Genomic DNA, 25,430 nt, shown 5'->3' with positions numbered 1-25,430 from the left:
TAACAAGTGTTATTTCATTAACTTCAAAGACAATTCATTTCTGATTATATTATGGGCCCCTGACACAATTGTTGATACCTTGTAGATGCTCAGGGGAATCTTGTAGAGTGAATTCATGAATTCTTCATCACAGTATCTTCAAAGCAGTGTGCTTTCCATTATTTTTGAATTACTTGATGTCACTATGTATGACTTGAGGTTGAACATACATTAGCACTATGAACCTTTTTTAGATAAAGAAAGCACACAATCTAAATCAATCAGTGTTTTTCTCTGTAGAATCAATAATATATTCATAAGGGGCTTCCTGTCATAGGCTCAGGAGATGAACAGCGAAGACAAAATGATGCAGAATCGTTCAGGCCAAAGAGATGCCAGCTGGATAGATCTGGCAAATGGGATGCAGGGTTGGCTGCTTGGAATTCTGTAGCTACTGTTGTTCTAGTTTCTAATTTTTTCTAGGAGACATGCTGGGAGTTTTTACATGGTGGAGAATTTCCATTAATGAAGTTCTTGAGTCAGAAAGATGTTGGTGAAGCTTTAGAAGGTCAGGTTAGGGAGGACGAGCAAGAAGACACACAGTGGCCTCTGATCCTGGAGCTCAGCCTGGGTGGTCAGGATAAGTTGTCTCCTCTGCTCTTCAGTATATGTGGTCAGGTTAAAAGTCATAAGTAAGATGGCAATAAAAAATAAGAGAAGTCTAAATAGTTGCAGTTTTCTCTTGATTAAGATCAATATAGTGGCTTCTTTGGTCTTCCCAGAGATTCTGAAAGGAAATATAATAAAATTGGATGATTGTGGAGGTAGGCAAAACATTTAAAGATATTTGCAAACATTTAAAAGGTTTCTTTTTCAATGATTTGATTCAAAATTGCAAGGTGATCATTTAAAAGAAAAAGAGGCACATTATTAGCCCATTATATCCCAGATCAATATAGACCACCCAATTCCTTTTAAATAGTTTATGCATCAACGCTAATAGATTGCCCAGGGAAAACAAAATATCATTTATAATTGTTATTTGAATATTTTATGTAAAAGCTAATCTTCTGAAGACTTAGAGAAATCATTGTAGATTAAAATAAGAAATAAAGATTTGCATTTATAAGATATTAATGATGGTTCTGAAATTGAAGAACCATTTAGTGCTGGGAGAAATAAATACAAATTGTAACATCTATCTGATGGAGTTTTGTTTAGATTGCTTCTGGTGATAAACCATCTATAATAATATAAATCAAGGGCTGGTGTTTGCCATAAATTTGCAATATTTAGCATAATTTTCTTTTGCACTTCATACTAAAGTGACACCAAGAAATATGAGATTAATAGTTAGTTATTAAGTGAAAATGACTTTCATGTCTGTAGTCATTTTTAGAAACGGTTACGTGTAATTCATTTAGGGAGCAGAGAAAATTAATTTGCAGCTGTGGAGGGATCTAGCACATTTTAAAACAAAGAGGGAAGTGGCGTTTGGTAATAAACATGAGGGTGGATTCATTTTTTACCCCTCATTTTGATTTCTCTATACCTTAAGATGCCCCTCAGGTCATTGTACTTTTGTTGATACCAGAATATAATACCAATAGCTTAGGGAGCAGGAAAGTTGGTACCTGTGCTTCAATTCTATCCTAACACTGGCCAGTACAAGTTTATGCCCACCTAAGGGGATAGAGGGTCGGACAGCAGCAGTGGCCAGTATTAATTTTAATTAGTGTTTTCATTAGGAAGTGTCATATTGAGTTGTGATTCTTTTAAGAAATGACACACTATCTGCTTTTTATTTATTTTACTGTACTGCAGATCAGTAGTGATTGAAGTTAAGATTCTATAGATAATATTTCTTTGAGAAATTTAGCTTCCGAATTTCTTTATGAGCTAAAAAGACTATAAAACTAATATTTCCTAAGCACATTTCACGTGTCAGGTTCTATTCTGAATGCTTTCTATGTCTTAACTGATTCATATTGTCTTCATTACTGGTGCCTTGCTCAGGCAAAGTCACACGTTCCCTTATTCAGGGTGAATACCTTATTAAATAACTTTCCAGGCAGCCATTGGACTAGGCAGGAAGCACCAATATTTTAGAGGAGTAAAATGATCCTATTTATGAACTTAAAAAGGTAACTTAGGACTTCATGTGAAAATGGTATAATAAATTCATATTTTGAGGCTTCACTTATTAAAATCTATCAAAGCTATATAAAATATTTTTTAACATAATAGTAGTAAAAACAGTATTATGTGAAAACCTGAAATTAAATCTCTAGAGGAATTTGAAAAGGTATAGAAATGCTAAGCAGCAGTGTAGTAGGCTCCTTAAGCTCTGGGTCTGGAAAACAGGCAGAGGTAGCTCTGATTTTAGTGGCCAGGTGCCAGAGAACAATAGTATCTCAAAGCCAAACTCACAACATGAAATGAGGAACTGTCTTTTCCTGTTGTCTCTCCTCCCTGCCACTGCTGTTTGAGACAGTGATTTTCCTGAAGCTGACAGCTCATTCTGGATTGGGACACCCAGGGTGACAGTTGGAGGGAACTATACCAGTCTGCCAGGGCTGCTGGTTTGGAAGAAGTTTCAGTGTGCTGGAATGTGACACAGGACTGTATTTATTTTTATTATTGTTTTTCTAATTATTAAATTACATTGCTTGGTTCCTTTTCCCCATTTTTACAACATATCACTAGCTAATTTCAAAGCTGGATAGTCCCTTTGAGTTATTAGCTTATTCTAACTCAGTTTAAGATTCAATTTAAAATTCAAATTTCAGAACCTGGTTTCTCCTTTCTGACATCATAAACTAGAAATGTAGCCCTTGTAGCTTGAAGGAATTATCCAGGGCTAGGGCAAGAGTTGCTTGTGGTCTGGGTCTGAGGCATCTCCTTTTTCTCCCATTGTTCTTCTAATGGCCCTAGGAACTCCTGGGTTAGGAGGGGCAGGGGGAACAGGTTAAGGATGTAGACTTTCTGCTAATGGTGGAAATGGTGCCTGACGTTACTTGGCTGTGGTCTGAGGTTGGTGCCCTCCATTTTAGGTGGTATATATACCCAGTGTTCTTGGAAGAAGTGTGTACAAACAACCCAGTCTACCTCTAAGGGTCATTGCAGAGTGGGCAGCCCGGTGTTTCTTTGGCTACCAGCAGTTGTCCACATGCTCAGCTCTTCTTTGGTTGAATGTGTGATCCCTTGATGCAGCAGTCCTGTGCAGTCTGATTGCTTCTTCTCCTAGACTAATCTCTATGTCTAGTACATGAAGCCAAAGGAACTCTCCTAAGGCTGGGGTAACTGAGATGGGGTGAGAATTTACTACAGCTCTGTAAATCCTATTTTATTAGCTCTTTTATCAACAAAGTCTCCTAACTTTAATCAACAAATCTGTAGACCCAAAGTTGTCACTCATTTACCTAGACTCCAAACACCAGGGAACCCTTGCAAAAGAATTGCAAGAATGGGCCTATTACTTTGCACTTTTTCAGTTTAGAGCTGAAGGTTCTAAACAAAGATCAGCAAAGATCAGCCAGGGCAAAGAGGCTGGGTTCTCTTCTGGCTCGAGGTCAACAACTTTATTCCTTTCCCCCCCATTTCTCAGTCTTTTATTGTAAGGGGAAAAGAGAAAAGGGGGAGTAGATGTTGATAACTAACAGTGAGCCTAGTTTTCCAGTCTTTAAGAACTTCACATAGTGAGGGTGTCTTACAAGTTTTCAGTGTCAGTCTCTGGAATGTGGGAACAATTAGTGCTTTTGTTTTTAGCTCTTGTCCCTAGTCACAATTCTAAGACAGTAAGAAAATGTCTCCTAAAAATCCTTTTGCCCTTGATAGGTGAGGAGAGAGAAAATAACTTTTCAATCAAGACAAGCCTGCAAACTAGTAAACTAGTCTAAAAGGAATAAAGAAACTAATTCCAAGGAAGGCAGCTGTCAAAATCACCAGACTTCCAATTCCTGAAGAAATAAAAATGACTCAAAATTATGAAAAATGTCAAATTATTAAGTGTTAAATCCTGTAAGGAATAAAGCCAAGCTTACCTATATTAAATATGAGATGTGTATGTTGTAAGAAAGATAGCTGAGCTTGGGACTTGGCAAGATAGTTTGGTGATTTAATCAATTACGGTTAAAGTCTCCCTTTCAATCTGGGTATAGTGGCACACACTTATGATCTCAGTGACTTTGGGAAGCTGAGGCAAGGGGATTGCAAGTTCAAGAACCAGCTTCAGCAACTTAGTGAAGCCCTAAGCAACTTAGTGAGACCCTGTCTCAAAATAAAAATAATAAAAGGTTGGGGGATGTAGCTCAGTGGTTAAGTACCACTGATACTGGGTTCAATCCCCTGTATTAAATAAATAAATAAATAAATAAATTTATATTTATTTGTTTGTTTATTTATTTATTTATTTAAATCTCCATTTTAGTGTGTCATTTGGTAGTTAAAAGTTGCTATATTTTTTTTCTTGTATGAAGGAATGTACAATGACTACTGTGTTTCAACAAACCTGTCAGACACTACCTGGCTGTGCTGTTATTCAATTCTGACATTTATCTGGCATTAGCACAGACCCCTTGGGTTAAGGATATGACCCTCCACACAACTGCCTTCACTGAAAGTGACAAGTTTCAGGAGGTCCCCAGGCTGTCCTTGCTTCTTATTAGCTACAAATATAGTGTTTTGCATGACCTCCTCAGGTTCAATAATTCTGGTGGTTTGCTATAATGACTCATAGCACTCAGGCACTGTAGTTGTTATTATATGCCAAGCTTCAGTGTCTAGGGTTTTTACTGGGGTTTCATTACACAGGAAGTCAGATGGGTTGCATTGTTGGTCAGTGATTTAACCCAAGTTCTAGACCCTCTTCTGGCCCCTTCCCAGAGGCCAGGCAGCTAAAAGTTTTTACCCTCTGATCTTGTGGTTGGATTTTCTGGTGACCAGCCCTCATCCTGAAGCTACCTGGTTTCCCATAAGTCACTTCATTAGCATTAGAAAGATACTCCTATCACAAGGCATTTTCAAGAGTTTTAGAAGCCCCTTATCAGGATCTTAGGATGAAGATCAGATAAATTCTTCCTTATATCACAAGGAATAATGTTCAATTCTATCGCAGAGAAGGCATATAATATGTATAAAATGTAAAAGAAGCCACTAAAATATTAGAATTATAATATAGAACTATGTCAAAGAAATTGTGCAAAACAGAACATAGGAAACATTTTTCATCCCAAAGGCATAAGAGAGAGGGAAAGAGTTAATGCACACTGCTGGTAAACAGGAGCCACGGAGGGAGAAGACACTAGTCCATTTACACTTGTAATGAAAATGTGTGTAACTATATTTACTTTACCTATTAAAAGACAGAAATTAACAAATTAAAAATTTAAATGCAGCTATAAACTGATAAAATAATGTATGCAATACTTAAAGTAACAGAGCTAGATATAAGTAAGAAAATGTTAATCAAATGAAAGCCAGAATAAAAATGTTAACATCAGACAGACAGATTTAAGATAAATCAAAGCAATGCAAAACATGTCATCATGAGTTAGGAGAAACACTGTGTAATGAAAGTAACCATTTACTAAGTATATCCAATAATCATGACCTTGTTTATCTTCAATAAAATAGCCTAGAATATGTAGAGAACTATCAAAATCACATGTAGTATCCAAAATAACTCATGGGGAATCTCAATAAACATCCAAAACAAAGCAGAGGAAAGCATTTATTAAGTGTGAGAGACTCATCAAGAAAACCATACCAGCTTGAATGTAGGGGTCTGTGTTTGTGTGTGTGTGGGGGGAGGTGGTTACAAACATATATGTCCATGTTTCTCTTATCAAAGAATGAATATTGTTAAGTACACATGTATGCACAACATTTAAATACATTTAAACAGAAAAGGACTTTATTGTTTCAAAGTACTAATTGGTGGTAGATATTTTTATACTCATAGATTTTGAAGAATTAATTCCATGCATGACAGTCTTTGACAGTCATGTATAATAAGTTAATTTAATACTCAGTTTTTCTATGTGTTGGAGGAAGGAAAAACCTTTCTGCTATAGACCCAAGATCTGAGTGGTGTGTGAATTAATTGATACAAATTAGTAGGAGAAAAGTTCGTTTCACACACATGTGCAAGTATCCTATAGGGAATAGGTCACAGAACAGCTAGAGGTAAGAATTTATGTACCCCTTAACAAGGGGCTATTTGATGGGGCTCATTTAGACAGATTTTTTTGGAATGTCCAGGTACCTAAGGTGAATAACCTCCCTGGCTGGAGATCTCCCTGGAGTTGGGAAGGACAGAGGCTAACTAACTCTCGGAAAGCTTTGCTATAGCAAAGCTGCAGCCAATGCCTGACAGAGTATCACAAGCCCAGCTCCACATCCCAGCTATAGAAATGTATACAAAAGTCAGAGCTCTGGAAGTCTGTGTACATTCCTGTGCGCTGAGAATAAAATCCAAAGTCTTTGGCCTGGAAGGTCTGCCCAGCTCACCAAGCACCCCATCATTTGAGCCATTTTGGTCTTCTTTCAGAGCCTTAGGAAGACAAGCATCTTTCTTACAGAGCCCCTGCTCACTCTCCTCCTTCTGCCTGAATGGCATTCTCTGGCTCTTTTCCCTGGCTGTCTTCTCTTCATTGTTCACCTCTTCAGCACAGCCTCTCCTCATTAATGAGCTCTAATATGCTTCCCTCAATTCCAGCTCAGCTCCCAGATATTTTTACCCTAACGTGTCACATTTTTGTATCTATTTGGGTGCCTTTTACTTTCTTTTCTGATTATTGATAAATATGCAGAGAATGTGGACTTTGTTTTGTTTGTAATATTTACAGCTGAAATGCAGTGCCACACCCAGATACCTTCTCCTTCACCCCTCTGCACTTCCCAGGCTCTCAAATGCCAGCATACATTTCTTGGCTTGAGGACTCACTTTGGTTTCTAGATGCTAACTCTTGTACCACTTTGGGCCTGAAATTCCATGGAGGAAGTAGCCCTGGACCAAACACCAATAGGAATTAGTGTATAAATGCTCAGGGTCCCTCACCCTGTTGGACAGATATGGTCCACAATGTCTGGCTCCATGATGCATCTTTTATTGGCTGGCTGTGCTTCTGTGTCTCATTTTATCACTTGCTGATCAGTGTTTTATGTATCTCCTAAGAAAACTACTTATATCCAAGTCCTTATTTGGAGCAATGCTTTTGAAACATATAGTTACACAATAAGTATTTTTTGAATGCATGGATGGATGAATGAGTGCATAGATAAAAAAGAGATTCAAAGGGGAGTTCAAGGTGGGATAATGTGTAAGGTTTCAAACTGTTGACAAAAATACAGGTGCTGTGAGCATATTCTAATTAGGGATAGTAGGGTCACAAAAAGCATGTAAGGCCACATAAAGGTGTATGTATGGCAGTTTACAAAAAAGTCTAATATGGAATTTTTAAAAGCTAAGATTTTCTTTAGGCTTACTGCCCAATTCTTGAAGATTTTATGGATGCCTGGTTTATGTGCAGTTTTTACACTTCCTGGTTTTATTACAATATTTACCTAAAATATTAAAGTGTGCTATGCAAACTCATAAATAAAGTTCATCATGAAATTTATTCAATTTAAGTGAGTTTAACAGTCCAAACAATCGCCTTTTAGAAATACATCTGGAAGTGAGAATTGGGCTGTAAGTGAAATCAGATGGTGAGATTTAGAGCCACAGGAAAAAAGTGATAACCAAAAGAAACTGCAATCACACTTGATGATGTAACTGATAAATGGGTGTGGGAGGCACTATTGGACATTCATCAGCATTATTATTGTGTCACTGGACAAGTTCACAGTTTTGTATTTTTGAGGGATGCTGACTAGAGCTCCTGACCCAGAGCTCATTGGTTTTCAGCAAATTATAGGTGTGGGAGACTAAGTCAGACTGTGACCTTCCTGAAGTCAGGAAGGTTTAAGTCTGAATCATCTTTCACATTCTCAGTGGCGTCAATGCTTGGCTTGACTGGAATGTATAAGAAGTAGGAGTGGTTGGACCACCTTGCTATTATAATGAGTAGTATTCTCCAATGCAAAATGATGTGAACTAGCAAATCATTCATCATTAAGAGTTCCTCAAACTACAAGAGGAGATTATTTTAAAATAATAATTCTGATACTCCAGGCTTTCAGTATAAGCTAGCCCTACTCATTTAAAAATTAAAGATGGCTGGTCTAAAATCCTGTAAAATGGTATTAACTTTTTATAAGGGGATATTTCTATGATGCTAGTTGAAAAATATTTGTGTTTAAACAAGCATTATATGTGAAATCCAATTAAATGTGCAGATGGAAAATATTGTTCAGAAATAATTTCCAGGAAAAATTTAACTTCTTTTGATGAATTGGCTTGCTTTTTCTTCATGGGTATTGAAATTTCTAACATACTGTTCTTTTTCAAAATTTTGGCTACTAAAGAACTCAGAATTTAATTGGCGGCTCAATTTTTCTACCCATGTGGGAAGTTATGACTTGTATATTTGCCTTTTAAATTTTTCCTGGTCTTTAAAATCTAGTCTGATTTTCTTTTTCTTTTCCCTGGTACTGGATTTTTTAATTTTACATTTAATTGACCTGCTTAATTTTTTCTTTTTTTAGATCGCCTGTATTTGTCTCTTAATATATTTTTTAAGCCATGAACTTTTTGTGTTAAATAGAAAAATAAATGATTCATGCTTCATATATAAAACATCTATATTTCTGACACAGTACTGCTATTCTTTTTTCAAGGCCCAATGTTTGTGAAGAACAGCTGGTGACTGTGGTGGGACTGGCGCACCCCTGTGTTCGGGCCTTCATGCACACCGTCAGGCTCTGGAAACAAGGTTGTACCGGCCCACCCTGGTGCATGGGTTATGAAAGAAGGTGAGGGTGCTTTCTCCTCTTTTCGGGTGCTTATGACTAATGAAAGCCAGAAGCCTCATCTGCTTCTAAATATTTCCTCCAATAAATTTGGGGAAATAATTGCATGCTTAAGTAAATGAGCATAAGGTATGCTCACCAAGAACTTTCAGAATAATGTATTTTCTTTGGAGACAGAATGTACGATCACTTCACTTGGGCTTCATTTATGTGTGAAGTATTTTAGGCTAGATGCCACTAATTTTAGGCTAGATGCCTCATGACATGATACACCATTGAAAGCCAAAGATCAGAAGCCTGACAGAAACAAGGAATATTGTGTCGGTGTGCTAAATTTAGCACGACTTGGATCCAGGGGACCTACAGTTGTGAACCATCCTCTGACCTGCCCTTGTACTCTTGTAGCACTTTGAAACCTAGAGCTTCTTTAACTTTATTATGGCCTTTGAATTAGGATTAACTCGGCAGGCTGGAAGAGGAGAGAAAAGCCAGTGTCCACAATGCTTTCTGGGAGCCAGGGCTTCCTGCAGATATTTTTTTTTTCTCAAAGTTTTAAAATAGTTTTAAAAAACATCTAAGAACCTATTGATACAAACTGTTGCTGAGGGATTGAGTTTTATGTAAATCAGTCAATTGAATCTGAACTCAAGATACTTAACCTTAAAAAAAAAGTGTAGTTTCAGGTTAATGAAGAATTTAGTATTGATACTATTATTGCCAGTGGAAAGTTGGGGACATTTATAAATAGCTGGGTTTACCATGGTAGAGAAATATCAGAACACTTACAATATAGAACTAAGTACAGTATGATAAACAGTTTATGATTGGGGATATTTACATATACTGTGTTGTGCACATGAATGTGTGTGTACGTGTGTGTTCAACCTTTAGGTGAATACCCTTATATTTGGTTCAAACTAAACATATTTAATTGACATTTAGATCAGAAAAGTTTCCCTGACTTCTACTTGCTCTGTGGTCTTACACAAAATTCCTGGATTTTTCTGTGCCTTAGTCTATAAAGTTGGAAAAATAATGCCATGCATGGGTATTATGAGAATTAACTGAAAATATATTTAGCACATGTGGCACAATGCTTGGTACATGATAGGGACCCAATATATTTTAGGTAGTATAATGCTGTGGCAGAAAAATTTATTTTAAAATAAATTAGAATGGAAACCATACTTACAGGGCATATGATTTATTCATCAGAGTACTTGTTTTGTAAATGGTTTTTCATTTAGATTTTCTCTACTGCTCACATGAGGTTTAATCATTGTTGGTATTAGTCTGAGCCAAAGAAAGAAATACCTATTCCTTATAGATATGCAGAATTGGGAAAAGGAAATCTAAATAAGTAAAACAGATTTTATATTTATATTCTCAAGAGCTTAGTAGTTTTAGACATTCCGTGTATGACTCTGGGTTCAGAGTGGTGGCAGCATTGAAAGATGCTTGGGGCTTTGTACATTACTAAACAACCCTATACTTATATTCTAATCAGAGAGAGACACTCTGAAATATTAGGTTATACTTCCAGGTGGTAAAAAAAAAAAATGCTATGGTATGGCCAATAAACCCTATTTTTGAGAGAAGAGAAAGAGCATATTCATTGCCAGGGGAGAAAGAGAAATTGGAAGAAGTAAAATGTAAAATTGACCTTGAACAATGAGGGGATTTAGGCTGGAATGTGGGGGGAAGGTGTCTGAAGCGGACAGAATATGATAGTGCTTTGGGGGAAAAATAATGAATATAACATTGATCTGACAGAAAGGAAATCAGACTGGAGACATTGGTATAATACTCTATTGGTAGGTCAGCACAAATACTTCAGTGTTGTTCCTGGTCTCTTCCCTAGGAGCCTTTTTAAGCTTTTCTTTCCCACAATTGCCCCCTCCCTGTGAGACTTGAGCATCACATGTATATTTTATATCTATTTATGTGCTATGCTCCTTTGGGGGCCACACACCATTGAATTAGTTGATTATTTTCATTTCCCTTTGAACTAAAGACTAACTGTCACCACCCTGCACGTGACAGCACCATGGTTGAGATTGTGTGCTGTAGTGGAACCAATACCCGGGGATCTTCAATGCCACATTGAAAAGCATGTATCCACAATCTTTCAGGGTTTCTTGATTCTCTTTATAATTTGGGGTTTAATTCTCTCTTCTACCCCCCACATTTTGTAGTTGTAGATGGACAGAATGACTTTATTTTACTTGTTACTTTTTTAATGTGGTGCTGTGGACCGAACCCAGTGCCTCACACATGGTAGGCAAGCACATGTAGCCTCTGAGCTCCAGCTCCAGCCCTGAGTTTAATTCTTGATAGCTTGAGTGATCCTCAGGGTGTTTTTTACTACCGCATATGGGGTCCTTCTCAATTATTATTAACCTATACTTACAATTTATTTTGGTTGCCTATGTAAAGAAGTATGTGTGTATAATATATTGAGGTTAATGCACATGTACATATATACAAACATATATACATATATATATATATGTTATATATGATAGGATTTGAATTGGAGAGAGGGATTGTGTGTGTGTGTGTGTGTGTGTGTGTGTGTGTGTGTGTGTGTGTGAAAACTTTGCCTTAAAAAGGAAGCATTACATTCCCCTGATCCAGATTCTTGTGTTCCTTAGGACTCGGTACTATACCATCTACAGGCAGGTATACAACAGGGAGCAGCAGACAGTCTACAGGTGCTGCCCTGGTTGGAGCCGAAGGGATGATGAACCCGGCTGCCTACACTGTAAGTTATAATTCTTCCTGTCTAACTCTCTGTCATTAGAAGGAATGGTTTTGCTTTGTGTTTGGCTTCAATCATCTTATGCCTGTCAAGTTTTCGGCATCTTTAGAAGCACCACAGTTCACAGCATCTCTTTGGACTGAATATTCACACATGACATGTGCAAAAATGCACAAAAAGCCTTTCTGTTAAGCGTTTCTAATGATAGGTCACGACTCAGGACCTATGGAAGTGCTGCTTTATATTCTGTCTCTTTATTTAAAAGACAGTTGATTTAAAGCCAGACGGGTTCTACCTTGACTTCCATTTCTCTTTTCTGTTTGCCCCTTTCCCATATCATCAAATTTGTAATCCACAGTTGATTCAGAAGTCCAGAGGGAAATCACTGTACTAAATCTAAATGGGATTTCTCCACTTGTGCTTGTCATGATTAATTGCAGAACTCTGGAGGCAGTTTACTTTTTAAGATGAGGTATGCAGTCCTCTTACAAGCCTCTGGTGCGGGTGTTTCAGAATCTTTCAGGTATGTTTGACAGCACTTGGGCAGCAGAACTAGTGGCATTCTGTAGTTCATTCTTGCCAGGAGAAATGGTTCAGTTTAGCGGCTCCTTTACCTACATTATGTGTTTATGGTTATTGCGAAGTCCCTTAAAATGCTTCCGTGTGTTGCAATCAATGCAGCGCCACAGCACAACAATTCATCTCTCCTCCTCTGCTGTACCTGAGGGAGTTTGTTGGCATCCTGCTTCCTTCCCTAGTGTGCTTTCTGCTCTTGAAATGTCTTCGTGAGGTTGCCGCGGGCTTCCCATATTAAGCAGGCTTAGCGTTGAGTGGTGCAGCAAGGGTCACTGTCTATTTACATGAAGCGCGAGGCCACTGCAGCTGACTGGTTTAAGATCAGCGAAAAGAACTGCCCACAATACTATTTCACTATGCTATGAACTTCTGGAAATTAACAACTATGAGATGAATTCTTTATGTTGGTGGTAAGATAACTATCACAGTCCTTTGCCTCTGATTAAGAATCAGTAATTCATTTGATTTTTAGATTGTTTTGACCACACAATCATCTTATCCATGCATTTTGACCACACAATGGTCTTATCCAGGCAGACTTTTTAGATTAGTGCTTATCAAATTTGAATGTGAATGTGGATCACGTGGTGTCTTGTTGAAATACGAATCTGATTCAGGGGACCTGGGATGGAGCCTGGAATTCTGCATTTCTACAAGCTTTTAGGTGATAGGAATATTCCTACACAAGGAATTCTTTAAAGCTTTGGACAGTAAGGCCTTAACTTGTAATGAAAACACTCTTTATCCATACTTTGAAGGGGCTAAGAGAAATGTCTAGAATATGTTATATTAACAATATGGAGCCCATATTCATGATTTTCTTTCTTTCTCTCAACTCCATTCTCCCACCCTCCTTGATTACCCTCCTTTTAGCTATCTCTGCTATGGGAACTCATTTCAACAGTAGGAAATGCTCAGATGGTGAAGTCCAGAACTGCCAGTGTTCACAGGGATTTCACGGACCCCACTGTCAATATGGTGAGTCACCAACAAGACCATTTATTATGAGTTGGAACTGTCTGCTTTGCTTTTTAAGGGACAGCCAGTTATGTCAATGCAAACTAATGGCAGGGTTATCCCTTTGGGGATTGGTGAGCGTTTAAAATGAGCCACTAAGCAGAAACCTACAACCTAAAGTGTAATCAACCTCACAAAATATGCTTTGTAGTTTAGTTTTAATTATTCACTGTAAGAGTTCAAAGGGTAGCAGTAAGTACAAAATAGTCCACTTTGTAAAGGAAATGGCAGCTTAATAAGAAAACCTCATCCTGACCTCAGATGTTAAATCTTTCACAGAGCCTTGCTTTGAAATTGCTGGTACAGTATTCTTCTATGAGATCTCTATGGTTTATGAATGAACAAAGTGGGATTAACATGAATTTGTTGTATTGTGGTACTTAATACTTTCATGCCCTTAATTTAAAAAGTTCAAAAATAAAACTCAAAACTTACATGATTCTCAATTTCAATACTTGCTTGGCAATCTGGTTTTCGAGGTTGGTATATATTTAAGATGTTTCATATAGTACAGGAAAATTTCAGAATGGTCACTTATTGGTCCTTAACTGCATCTGCCATGAGATGGGATAGTTTCAAAAGGATTTGCTTTGACTTGATCATTTGATTCTAGTCTCCAAAGGATATGTGTGCACCTGCAGTTAGCTTTTTAGAGGAGGAAAAACAAAACAAAACCTAGCTGAAAGAAGTTGACAGGACAGATGTAAAGAGTTATCCAAAATGCTGCATTTATTGTCTTCTACTGATATGGGTTTCTTCTTTCTCTACTATTTGGATCTTTATAAATGAAATTGGAAGATGGCTAAGAGTTCATCATTCATGTCCATGTGTTCCTGCTGCCCTTGGCAAAAGGTGAAGGCTCCCGTTTTTTCATGGGTCACCTCAAAGCTATTCTTCTTATAAATTAATCCTGATACTCTCTTCTGAGTTGATTTTTTTAATTAAAATTAAAATAAAACTGCTTTTTAACCCCAATTTATTCTTTGACTATGGAACACTGATTCTGAAATAGAGGTCAGTGGATGCTTTAGAGCTGCAGGATGTATCTTCAGCTATTTCATGATTTTAAAGAAGTAGCAGAAATTCTACATTGATCCGGGATAACATAGCATTTGTCTCTAAATAAATTGTTTTAGCTGCATGTATAGCACTGGTTTCCTTATCTCGATCAGTAACTGTGACAGCTAATTGAACATATCATTGATTCATTAAGAGTTTTTAAAAATTAATTATGACTTTATAAATGCTTTTGTTTTGGTAGAAGCAAATCTTGCAAAACATTAAGTCCCATAGGAGAAAGGTAATGAAGGAGACATATGGTAATGATAACGATCTGGAAATCATACCTGAGTTAATTTATTCTTTATTTTTCACATCAGTTCTTGGATATTTTGATTATTCTAGCATCTTAACAACTTTTATACACCAAAATAATTAACATGCCTTCTTAATTTTTATGTAGGTAGATTCTTTTTTTTTTTCTTTCTTCAATTTTTGGTTGGCGAAAATCATCTTGCCTTTCCCACAGGTTTGTGGACCATAAAGTTTAGTAGTCATAGAACCTCAACCTTACAAAGTACCTTTCCAGGCTCCATTGCATTTTTTAGTAACATTGTCCAAGTATGCTCCCCTTTAGATTTTTAACACTGTTCCTTCTCCCAACATGATATCTCCTGTAGAATTTTAAAAGGAATTGATAAACCCTGAGAGTTATTCAACCTGAAATGGTGGGAGCTCACACATTTGCTACATGGTATTGCTTTTCATCTATCAAAATAAAAGGAGATACAAAAACTATGTGAATTTAAGGGAGTTTTAGGCAGGCATTTTGAAGACTTTCTAGGAAATCAATCAAATTTGGGAAAGAAGTTAAGAACCAATTAAGAAGAAATGGCATTAGCTGAGACTTGAAGGAAGATTAAAAATTAAAATCAGCAAAGAACTGTCTTTAAATGGAATGTACTTGATAGAACATATAGTCTATCAAGGAGGATGATTATAGTCTTGCAATAGATTTTCTAACACACTGCTTATCCTGTGGTTGTATTTGAGTTCTGGGTTATGAGCTTAGAAGCCTTGGGCTGATTGATGTACTCTCATTCTCTCTCTCTCTCTTTCTCACAATAAAATAATTATAGTGATGTTTTTCAAATTATATAAATAATATATATCTCACAATAAAATAACTGTAGTGATGTTTTTAAAATTATATAAATAATAACTCAAATGAAAACAAATTGAAAAATTTAAAATGATAAAAATGCCAAGTTAGTTCTTAGTGGTCCTGGACTGATTCTTGGTGTCAGATACTTCCTTCAACATTTTATTACTTCTGTTAAACTTATGAGTGTCCCATTGATATTTTCTAAGTTTGGGTTTTGTTTTATTTTCTTATCTATTATTTGACCACCAAGCATTAAGCTATATTTTATGTTTGAGGAATTCTGCTTAAGGGAGGATGCCTGTGTTCAGGAATTCCTAATTGTAAAAGGTTTCAACTTTGAAAGCCTAAGAAACTGATCACCATGGAAGATAATGTATACAAGATTTCAAATAAAACAGATATATTTTAGGGGGAAAAAGCCCAGTTAATAACATTGCACAGTACTCCTGCCTTTAGAAAGTGATGGTGGTCATCCTCTTAGGCACATTTATTCTTACCCATATATTACATACTGTTTTGTCATGAGTGTTCTTCTTTTCCTTTGCCTTTTCTTCTCCCCATCCAACAAACTCTCCCCTCCCCAGTAACAACTGGCTGAATACTCCTTTCTATCTTTCTCTTAACTCATGTTGTTATATACAAATAGGTGAATAATATTCTTTGATACCAGTTTACCAGAAATTTGCAACTAGTCATTTTATTGATAAATATTCATTTTTTTCAACTTCTTTATTTTTTTACACAATAATCAGTGCTTCAGTAATATAGTGTTTTTAATTTTGTGGGACAGAGTCCCTATAGTGGAATGGTTGATTTCAATGTATATTTTAAAAAAAGGTTTTTTTGGATACAGGGAATTGAACCCAGAGACACTTAACCACTGAGCCACATTCCCATCCTCTTTTTGTATTTTATTAGAGGTAGAGTCTCACTGAGTTGCTTAGGGCCTGGCAGAGTTGCTGAGGCTGGATTTGAACTCATGATTCTCTTGCCTCAGTATTCCGAACCTCTGGGATTATAGGTGAGTGCCACTATGCCCAGCTGTTTTAAAATTTTAATGTGCTTAAGAATAAAAATATTTATTTAAATTATTTGTAAGTTTTTCTTTTTTTTTGTGCCTCAGAAATGGCTTTACCAATTTATTTTGTTAGAATGGATTATATAGTCTAGTTAAATCCTAGTTATTTGCTTCCTTTTTTGACATATGCGAAGTTTTCCCTGCTTCTGAATCCCACACCAGCAATGTGATACTGTGATCAGGATTATTGTAAACATGGATTGCTAATATAGGGTAAAGTTGACTTTATATGAGATATATGGAAAAAAGAAGTTTAAAAATAAACCAGATGGCTTTTTTAAAATGGAGAAAAGACTGTAGTCTTTGAGAGAGAAGGGACATGCTAATAACTGAGAAAAATGCTTGAAGTTAATAATGATTCTAAAATTGCTGATCTACTTAACTCATTTGAAAAATCTGCCTCTAATAAGGAAAAATGAAGAAAATGAATTTGGACAATTAGGAAGTAATGAAGAGCTTTCTAAAATAGCTATTGATTAAAGGAATCAAAAGGAATACTTTGAAGATTTGAACACATGCAAATCAGGCTAGATAGCTGGTAGTGAAATTCTTTCACTCTTTTCAATTTTATGGATTCAGGCAGAACAACTTAGAGATTCATTAACTGATTTATTATCACACACAAAGTTACACCTATTTTCCTCACTACTTATTCCATCTTCCTTTTCTCAGAAGTCAAGAAGACTTCCTTGGTCAGGAGTCAAGTTAAATAAAAATACCCCTCTGGTTTAACGTAAGCCTCTGAGGTCTCTTCCTTTTATTCATATATTCATTCACTCCATGTTCCAGTTAGTAAATATTAATATAACAGACTGTATGCTAGGTGTTTCAGATGCCAAAACAATTAGGCTATTATTAGTGTGGTAGGAAATAGAGACCAGGAAGCGAATGATTAGAATACAGCTCACAAGTACCGTGATGAAGGATGTTTCTGTCCTAAAGGAAACATCACAGTACTTGTGAGAAAATAAAAATACTACTTATTCTCAAAGATAAGCAGAATAATATTAAATTTAGCAGAGTGAATAGTATATTACCCAGAGACATGAAAGAGTACGGCAAGTTCAATGAACAACAATAATAATGAAAGTAGTCGTTCATTTGCCTGTAGTAAGAGATGTACATGGAGCATGCCAAAATATGGCTTTCCTCCCCCACTCCCCTAAGGTCAAGGGCAGCAACTCCTTAGTCTTTTTTTTTTTTTTTTGTACAAACCAACTATTTTAGAACCTTATACACAGGTGACTGTGTAAAGGGATTCTGCCAAGACTTCCCTTTCCCAAGTTCATTCTCTGTCCAGGTAGTCCTACAGTTGGTGTCTTGAACTTATGGTAGTACTGACTGGTCCTCATTCTCATGTGCTTATGGAGGAGTTCCCAACTGTCTGCATTACTTCAAAGTGTGGTGTATGATATTTAGGCATACAAAAAAATTCTTGTTTCTGGAATGTTATGTAGTGACATGGAAAAGTCCTCAAGAGTTCTGAGGTTGAGGTTGGGTCTCACCATTAGCTGCATGCATTATCTTGGAGAAGGCATTTTATATTCCTTGCCTCAATGTTATCATTTGTAGAACAACAGCTTTAATTTTCCTTAGCATCTGCCAAGCATCAAGCATTATTGTAAACATTTTAAATGTATTACATTATTAATCCTTACAGGTCCATAATGTGAATATTCTTACTTGTCCCACTTTCATACCCAGCTAGGCATACAAATTTGTTGAAGGTCAGACAACCAGAAAGCAGAAAATATGGGTCCAAATACATATGTTCTAGCTCTAGAGCCTGTAAACTTCCAAACAATGATGGCTTTTTAATAATATTTAGTATAATTATGTATCTGCCAGGTAGTTACTTGTGAAGAGTCCTATGAGATAACACACATGATTTGGAAAGTATTATCTAAGCAGCACATCTTTTTACTGATTCTTTGAGAATCATAAGGGAAGAGCTCAAAGAGAGAAAGGAAAGGCTCTTACTGTTGCTTTGTTTCCCATCCTGTGGGAAATCTGAGAAAATATTGAACATTGAGCCATTGGGTAGATTGTAGTCAAGGAGTCTGGTGGACTCTGTATGATCCATCTTTTCTGCTTGGATAGGAGTTTGAATCAAAGGATTATATACAATTGGCATTTCCTTAAGAGCATTTTTTGGGGGAAGTTTATGGTTGAAATTAATCCCCTACCTCCCTCACCCCAAATTTATATTTGAAGATCTAGGAAAGTAATCTTATTTGGGTATAGGATTGTTGCAGATATAATTATTAGTTAAGATGAGGTCATACTGTAACATATGGACCTTGATTGAATTCAATAAGACTGTTGCCCTTATGAAAAGGGAGAATTAGAACATAGAGGTACACATGCATGCAGGGAGAATACCATGAGAAAATTAAGTTGGAGATCAGAATGATGCATCTGATACAAGCCTAGGTACACCAGATTTCCAGTGAATTACCTAAAGCTAAGTGAGAGGCATGGAAAGTACTGTTACTCACAGCCCTCAGGAGGAAGCAACCCTGCTGACACCTTGATTTCAGACTTCCTGCCTCCAGAAATGTGAAACAACAAGATTTCATTTCTTAAGCCACTCAGTGTGGTAATCTGTTACAGCAACACTAGCAAGCCAGTATAGGAAATTTAGAAAACATTGCCGCTTTATCCACAGCTTCATTTCAGCAGTTGGCCTATTGAAACAATGAAAATGGGGAAAAAGTGGCAGGGGGTTTATAAAGAGCAAGTCATGCTAAGAAAACTTGATGGCTTATTTTAATTGAATTATAAAATTAGTCTGGAAAGGCAATTTAATTTGGAAAACGTGCAAAAATCATTAATTGATGACACTAAATTATGGAATTGAAAATGAGCATTGTTAGGAAATATTACGAAATGAAATGCAGGTTATATTGTGGAGGTAAATTGATATGCATTCTTAGCATGAACCAACAGTGTTAAAATCTATGATTATTTTGTTTGTCACACAAAGATGCATTGTATGAGAGCCTAAACCATCAGCAAGGTTCTAGCAAGTCCATATTAAGGTGACTTTATTCTCTTTATATAACTTGACAGAGGTTATGACAATATTGATAGGTATTGGAACCAGTATGTTGAAGTATGATGGATCATTTATGAGGATATTCAAGCAAGAAGTATCTGCCCCCTTCCTGTGTACCCAGAAAAAAAAAAAAAAATCTGGCTGTTGGGAACCCATGCAGAAGATTTGCTATCCTGACACTGATCTGAAAAATTGAAGTTTTAGAAATGTTTTTGTTAACATTCCCTTTTAAATATGGTTTGCGTGGCCATTGTTAGCACTCTTTAAATGCAATTTTAAAATGTAGTCTAAAAAATGACTGCATAATAATCATTTGATATTTGCAAATACAACAGACTCAGGGAAGAATGACCTAACATCATCCAGGGTTATTTGATTCTACATGGTATAATTAGTGATGAACTAGAACATGTTGAATGTGGATAATAATGATGATTATAGTTAACTCATAAATCACGTATTTTATACACTGGGAGCTCTCCTAAGTGCTCTGCATGTGTTGCTTATTTAAGATTCACAATAATCCTATAAGACAAGTGCCATTAATAGGCCCCTTTTAGAGATGACATATTTCTTAGCCTGTTTCCTATTGTTGATAACACAATACCACAAACTGGATAAATTATAGAAAAAAAGGGATTTATTTTGGCTTCTGATTCTGGTCCAAGGCTGAGGGGCCATATCTGACAGTCTCTAGGTGGGTGGTACAGGACTTCACAGGGCGAGAGAAAAGCAGCAAGCCTGAGACTTGGCCAAACTGTGTTTTACAGGAGACCTGCTCTTGAGATAATCCATTAACCCATTGATCCATTGGTTTATTAATTGCATGATTGGGTCAATTCATTTGTAAGCGCAGAATCCTTACCACCTCTCAAAGGCCCCACATGGGGCCTTTTAATATCTCATAATAAGGATTAAATTTCAACATGAGTTTCAGAGGGAAAAAGCCATATTCAAACCCTTGCAATGCAGTGGAAATAAGAAGTAAAGCAAATTTCCAGAGATCCTACTGGCTCCCAAGTTCATCTTTTTTACCACTACGTAATGCTCTTTCTTTAAAATGGAAGAACATTCTATTAATTAAAATATACTTGATATAATTCCCTTGAAAGAGTTATAGAGGATTCATTTTTAATATTCAAACCTGTGCTTAAGAAACAATATTCATTTATTAAGTATGAGTAAATTATGATCTTCATTTAAAAGTTTGCTCACTACACATACATGTATTGAGTGACTTTTTAGGACCTGGGGAATACATAAAAGCTTTGCTAGTGAAAGCCCACGTTCTGGTTATGGAAGTAGGAAATCAAATCCTTATACTATGATGAATAGCATTCTCAGAAATAATTCAAATTGCCACAGGAACCACGTCCTGGTGGGAGTTGTGGTAAATAAGACTGAAAGTTTATGCTACGGCACAGATTATTGTCATGGTAAATATCTTGGATCTCAACTCTGGATGTGCAATTACACTGAAGATTTTAAGATGGGGCATTATGTGTGTAAAGGTATATTTTAAAAATGTAGTTACAATACTATGGAAATATGGTGAAATCCCAAAGGAAAAGAAAATGTACCATTGCAATGGTCAGATCTTACATGGTCATTGTGTGTGTGTGTGTGTGTGTGTGTGTGTGTGTATGTTATTGTTGTTTTAAATCAAACTTCTCTTATTCTTTCAGGCACAAAGTAAGACTTTAAAATGACTTTTTTAGATTATTGACTTGAGTTTAAATGGTATTTTTTCTTAGGGAACATGATGAACACAGTGTGAAAGAAGGGATCTTGAGTAAGAAAAGGGAACACGCTTTATTGAGAAATCAATATTCTGCATTCACTATGTTTTGGAATAGTATAGCTAAGTTCTTGTCATTTGATTTTGAAGTATGTGATATGTGCATGCATGTGCGTATGTGTGTAGTGAGATTTTATGGAACCTTATTTATTTCTGGCTATACTGAGCTGGAAATGCACTAACAGCATAATTTGGTTTGGCAGTTTCACTTAGTTATTTTTGAGACCATCAGTTCCTTATTCTACCATAAAAGCCTTCTAGTAATATTGGTATATGGGATGGCACATTCCATTCCTCTCTCCTAGAGTTTAGGCTGGTCATTGTTATGAACTTTAAGTATGATAAGCAATCATTAAAATCCTCTTACATGATTAGAGTATCTTATGTTGAGTAAAGAAAAATGAAACTTCCAAGATTCTCTACATTCAAGAATTTCTGGTGAGTCTGGCATTGAAAGGTAGGGATGGAAGCAAGCACCCGGTGGTCCTGTCCCCTCAGAGGTGTTCTCCAGACAGGAGGGTGCCCTGGGGTCCTGGGAACCCAGTTCACCTAGGTATTAGCTCTTTTGATTTAATAGTGTATTTCCTGAGAGAGATCAGGAGACTGGAGAAGACAGCCCAAAGTTGAATCCTGTATCATAATGTAAAGAGAAGAGAGCAGTGAGAGGAGATTTGAGAAGCTAAATGATATTGTAGGTGCATATTTAGCTGCACAGGTTAGGACACTGTTCTCAACAGGAGCATTTGTGGTGGGCACCCTTTTACTTATCGGTCAAGCATAGGAAAACACTGAATATGAATAACATAATGAATTATTATTGTGTTTTTAGACATGAATAATCTGCTTAACGTACTCTGTTTCTCAAAATTTATTCTCTGGATCACTGTTCTCATTGTATTTTAAGAAGTGTTACATGAAATTAAGTTTCTGTGTTTAAATATGTTTGGGAAATGCTGCATTATATAACCTTGAATAGTGTTCCTTTCTGTAGGACTTTTCCAGAGTCTTCAATGTGCTAATTTGTATTGTGACTCCCCACACAATAGTGTATTGATTCTGGTGTATTTAAACCCATGTACCTTTTAAAGCCCTTTTAATGGGGGGGTATCTTGACTTGAAGCATTATTAATTTTTTGGGTGTACACACACACACACACACACACACACACACATATAATAAAAAAGCAAAAGTTATTTTTCCAATCTGTTCAACTAATAATAACACATTTGTATAGTAGTGGGAAGGAGACACATTTAACAAGGTGCTTTCCCATATGTTACCTCATTTAAGCTCACACCCACTCTGTGAAAGAGTTCATATTATTCCCAAATTAGAGTTGAGGTGACAAAGACCCAGAAAGCATAATTGATTTGCCTAAGTCACAGCTTGTGAGTAACAGAGCCAAGACTTCAGCCCAGATGTTGAACTTCTAAAGTTTTATGGTATTGCCCCAGAGCTACTGGGTTAAGCAGGGCTTGCGGTGGTTCTACGTGCTCTTTCTTTTGCTGTACTGTGCACTGGATGAGGCCGAGTGTGGCTGAGGGCTCCTTTCTCATCCTTTTCCTTTTGGGCCCTCTTGCAGTTTTTATAAATATATATTTTTTCTATTTCCCTTTCTTTGCCCATCAGAATTTAGTTCAATTGCTTCTTTCAATAAACACCTTCAAACTAACGAATTTGTGGACACTGCTGATCTACCATATTTGCATTTTAATAGGGGCTCCAGAGGACACAAAACCTAAATGGTGATAGATCTGTTATTCAGCAGGTATGTAGAGGAGCTTTGAGGAATCCCCCTAAATGTGCTGTGAAGGCTGCTGTTCATGTTGTTTTCATTCTGAGCTGTGGAACAGGCTGTGTCTTTCCCCACCCCCAGGCAAGTGCTAGATGTTGGTGGTGGTTTATTCCTTTATTATTGCCCATGTGTAAGACCTCCTGCCAGATTTGCTCCAAGCACATAATGCATAGTCTGGGTTTCTGAGCAAGCATCATACTGCATTCCACCCCAAACACTCCTTCCCTTGCCTCCACATAGTCTCATGTAACCTGACTTTTGTACCCTCTGTTTTATTAAATGAATCTCCCTTGACTTTCAAAATGCCAGACTTACAATGATAATGAGTATGTGTAACATAGAGACACATGCCCAAAATCAAAAGTCTCAAGAGACAATGAAAGTTTGTAGTAAAAATATTAACTACTAGAAGGAGTTCTGTCTTTGACCTCAGCTTCTGGGAGATATTCTCTAGCCCTTGGCATATGAATACCTGGTAGGCTCCTCTTTCCCTGGAGATCTTAAGTCAACAGTTAGGCTAACCATGTAACTTAAAGTGGGGCTAGGCACACCTACATTGTCTTAAGTTAGGGTTTTTACCACACCGGTATGTCCAATAAAGGATAGGGGATTTGGGTGAAGCCCAGAGGAACTAAATTGGAGACTAGAATCAATCCCATGGACAGTCAAAATCAAACATACTTATCTAATGGAGAGGCAACAAGTACCCTGAACTCTGGAGATTGAATAGTTTTTCTGGTTGGCATTAGTCAATGCCATAATTTCACATATGGGTAAGAGGAAATGAACTCATTCTAGCCACATGGGGAGAGGGCAATGGAAGATCCTTTTGGTGTCTCGCCAGACTCTCCTATGCACATCTTCCCTTGGTTGATTTCAATTCAATAGCTTTTACTGACTTCTGTGTGTCCTTCTAACAAATTATGGAATGTTGGGATGATTTTCGGACCTCCCTACTGAACTTGCAGTTGGTGTCAGAAGTGAGGATGGTCTCTGGTGGAGATTGTTCCCTCAAATTTCTCAGTTGACCCAAACTCTCAAAGAATGGAAATATATTTTCTTTCTTCAAGAATAAGAAAAGTTTTGGCTTCTGTTCTACTTCTTTGTGAGTGTGGGATGCACAGAAAATTAAGGAGCACTCTGGCTGCTCAGCTATGCAGGATGGCACTGAAATGGGGGCTTTCCTCGTCATTGGTGAAGAACAATAGTGTCTGGACTGCCTAAGTGGGTTGAAAGTAATGGCTTACCACACCCATTTATTGAATCAGATGGCAAACCACAGAAGGCAAGTGCAAAAATAACGTTATTATAATCTGTTTTGAACAATGCTGGAGACAAGGGTATATGGGGGAGTGGAAGAATAAAGCACAGGAGAACCTGAAGTTTCAAGAACCGGCCTGAATTTTGAGTGAACATTACTTGAAGTCATCATAATGGTTTAAAAATGGTTTTTAAAACTATATGTTAAAGAATATTTAGCAACTGGATATTTACTTAAATAACTTAACTAAAGGCTATTTTTTTTTCCCATTTTGACAGAAAAGATGATATGTTTTGTTGTGTTACAAGTTCTCGTGACCCCTGCTTAGCTTTCATTTATCACAAATAATCTTCTCCAGGATACTGCAATTGCTTCGATGTTGAGATGGTTATATTACATCTAACCTTGGAGAAGGGTCAAATGAAATCTGTGAATTAAGTAAGAATATATTACAGCTGGCTGAAGAGCGTGTCAGGAATACCTGAAGAGAACCATAAGACAGACTACTTTTCCTTACAGCCCATATCCAAGTAGATGTGCCTCTTCTTTCATCAACCTGGTATTTACTAGAGAAAAATAGTTGGTTCTCTGTATCAACATGTTCCTCAGATTCAGCCAATTGCAGATTGAAAACATTTGAAGAAAAATTATGAACATGACCAGTCATTTTTTCTTGTCATTATTCCCTACACAATATAGTGTAATAGTGATTTGTGGACTACTTACAGAGCATTAGGTATTTTAAGTAATCTAGAGATTACTTTAGGGAAATATGTGCAAAGCCAATAAACAAATTCTGTGGTCTATTACATAAGGGACCTGAGCATATGGATTTTGGTATCCTGGGGGAAGATAGTTAGAACCAATCTCCTATGGATACTCTTGGTCCCAAAGTGGGTAAAGTAGAATAGAAAAATCACATGGCTGCATCCCTTGGGTTATTCATATATACAAAGGAGGAAATATTCAGGTAAGACACTAGCTGTGATGATTTATACTTATCCAGAAACAAAAACATACAATTAAAAG

At 36.7% G+C, this 25,430-nt stretch overlaps 1 protein-coding gene across 1 annotated transcript in view; it reads left to right on the top strand.

Moving 5' to 3' along the window:
• LOC143407899 (EGF-like and EMI domain-containing protein 1) overlaps positions 1 to 25,430 on the top strand; it is a 607,825-nt gene that overhangs the window by 50,377 nt on the left and 532,018 nt on the right. The window contains exons 2-4 of the mRNA XM_077110345.1: positions 8,761 to 8,895; positions 11,547 to 11,656; positions 13,103 to 13,207. Coding sequence (XP_076966460.1) covers positions 8,761 to 8,895; positions 11,547 to 11,656; positions 13,103 to 13,207 — 350 coding nt within the window. The remainder of the gene's footprint in view (positions 1 to 8,760; positions 8,896 to 11,546; positions 11,657 to 13,102; positions 13,208 to 25,430) is intronic.

The sequence above is a fragment of the Callospermophilus lateralis genome, chromosome 10 (assembly GCF_048772815.1).
Source record: "Callospermophilus lateralis isolate mCalLat2 chromosome 10, mCalLat2.hap1, whole genome shotgun sequence".
Classification (NCBI taxonomy): Eukaryota; Metazoa; Chordata; class Mammalia; order Rodentia; family Sciuridae; genus Callospermophilus; species Callospermophilus lateralis.
The sequence above is the reverse complement of the archived record's forward strand: the minus strand, read 5'-3'. Positions and strand labels throughout refer to the sequence as shown.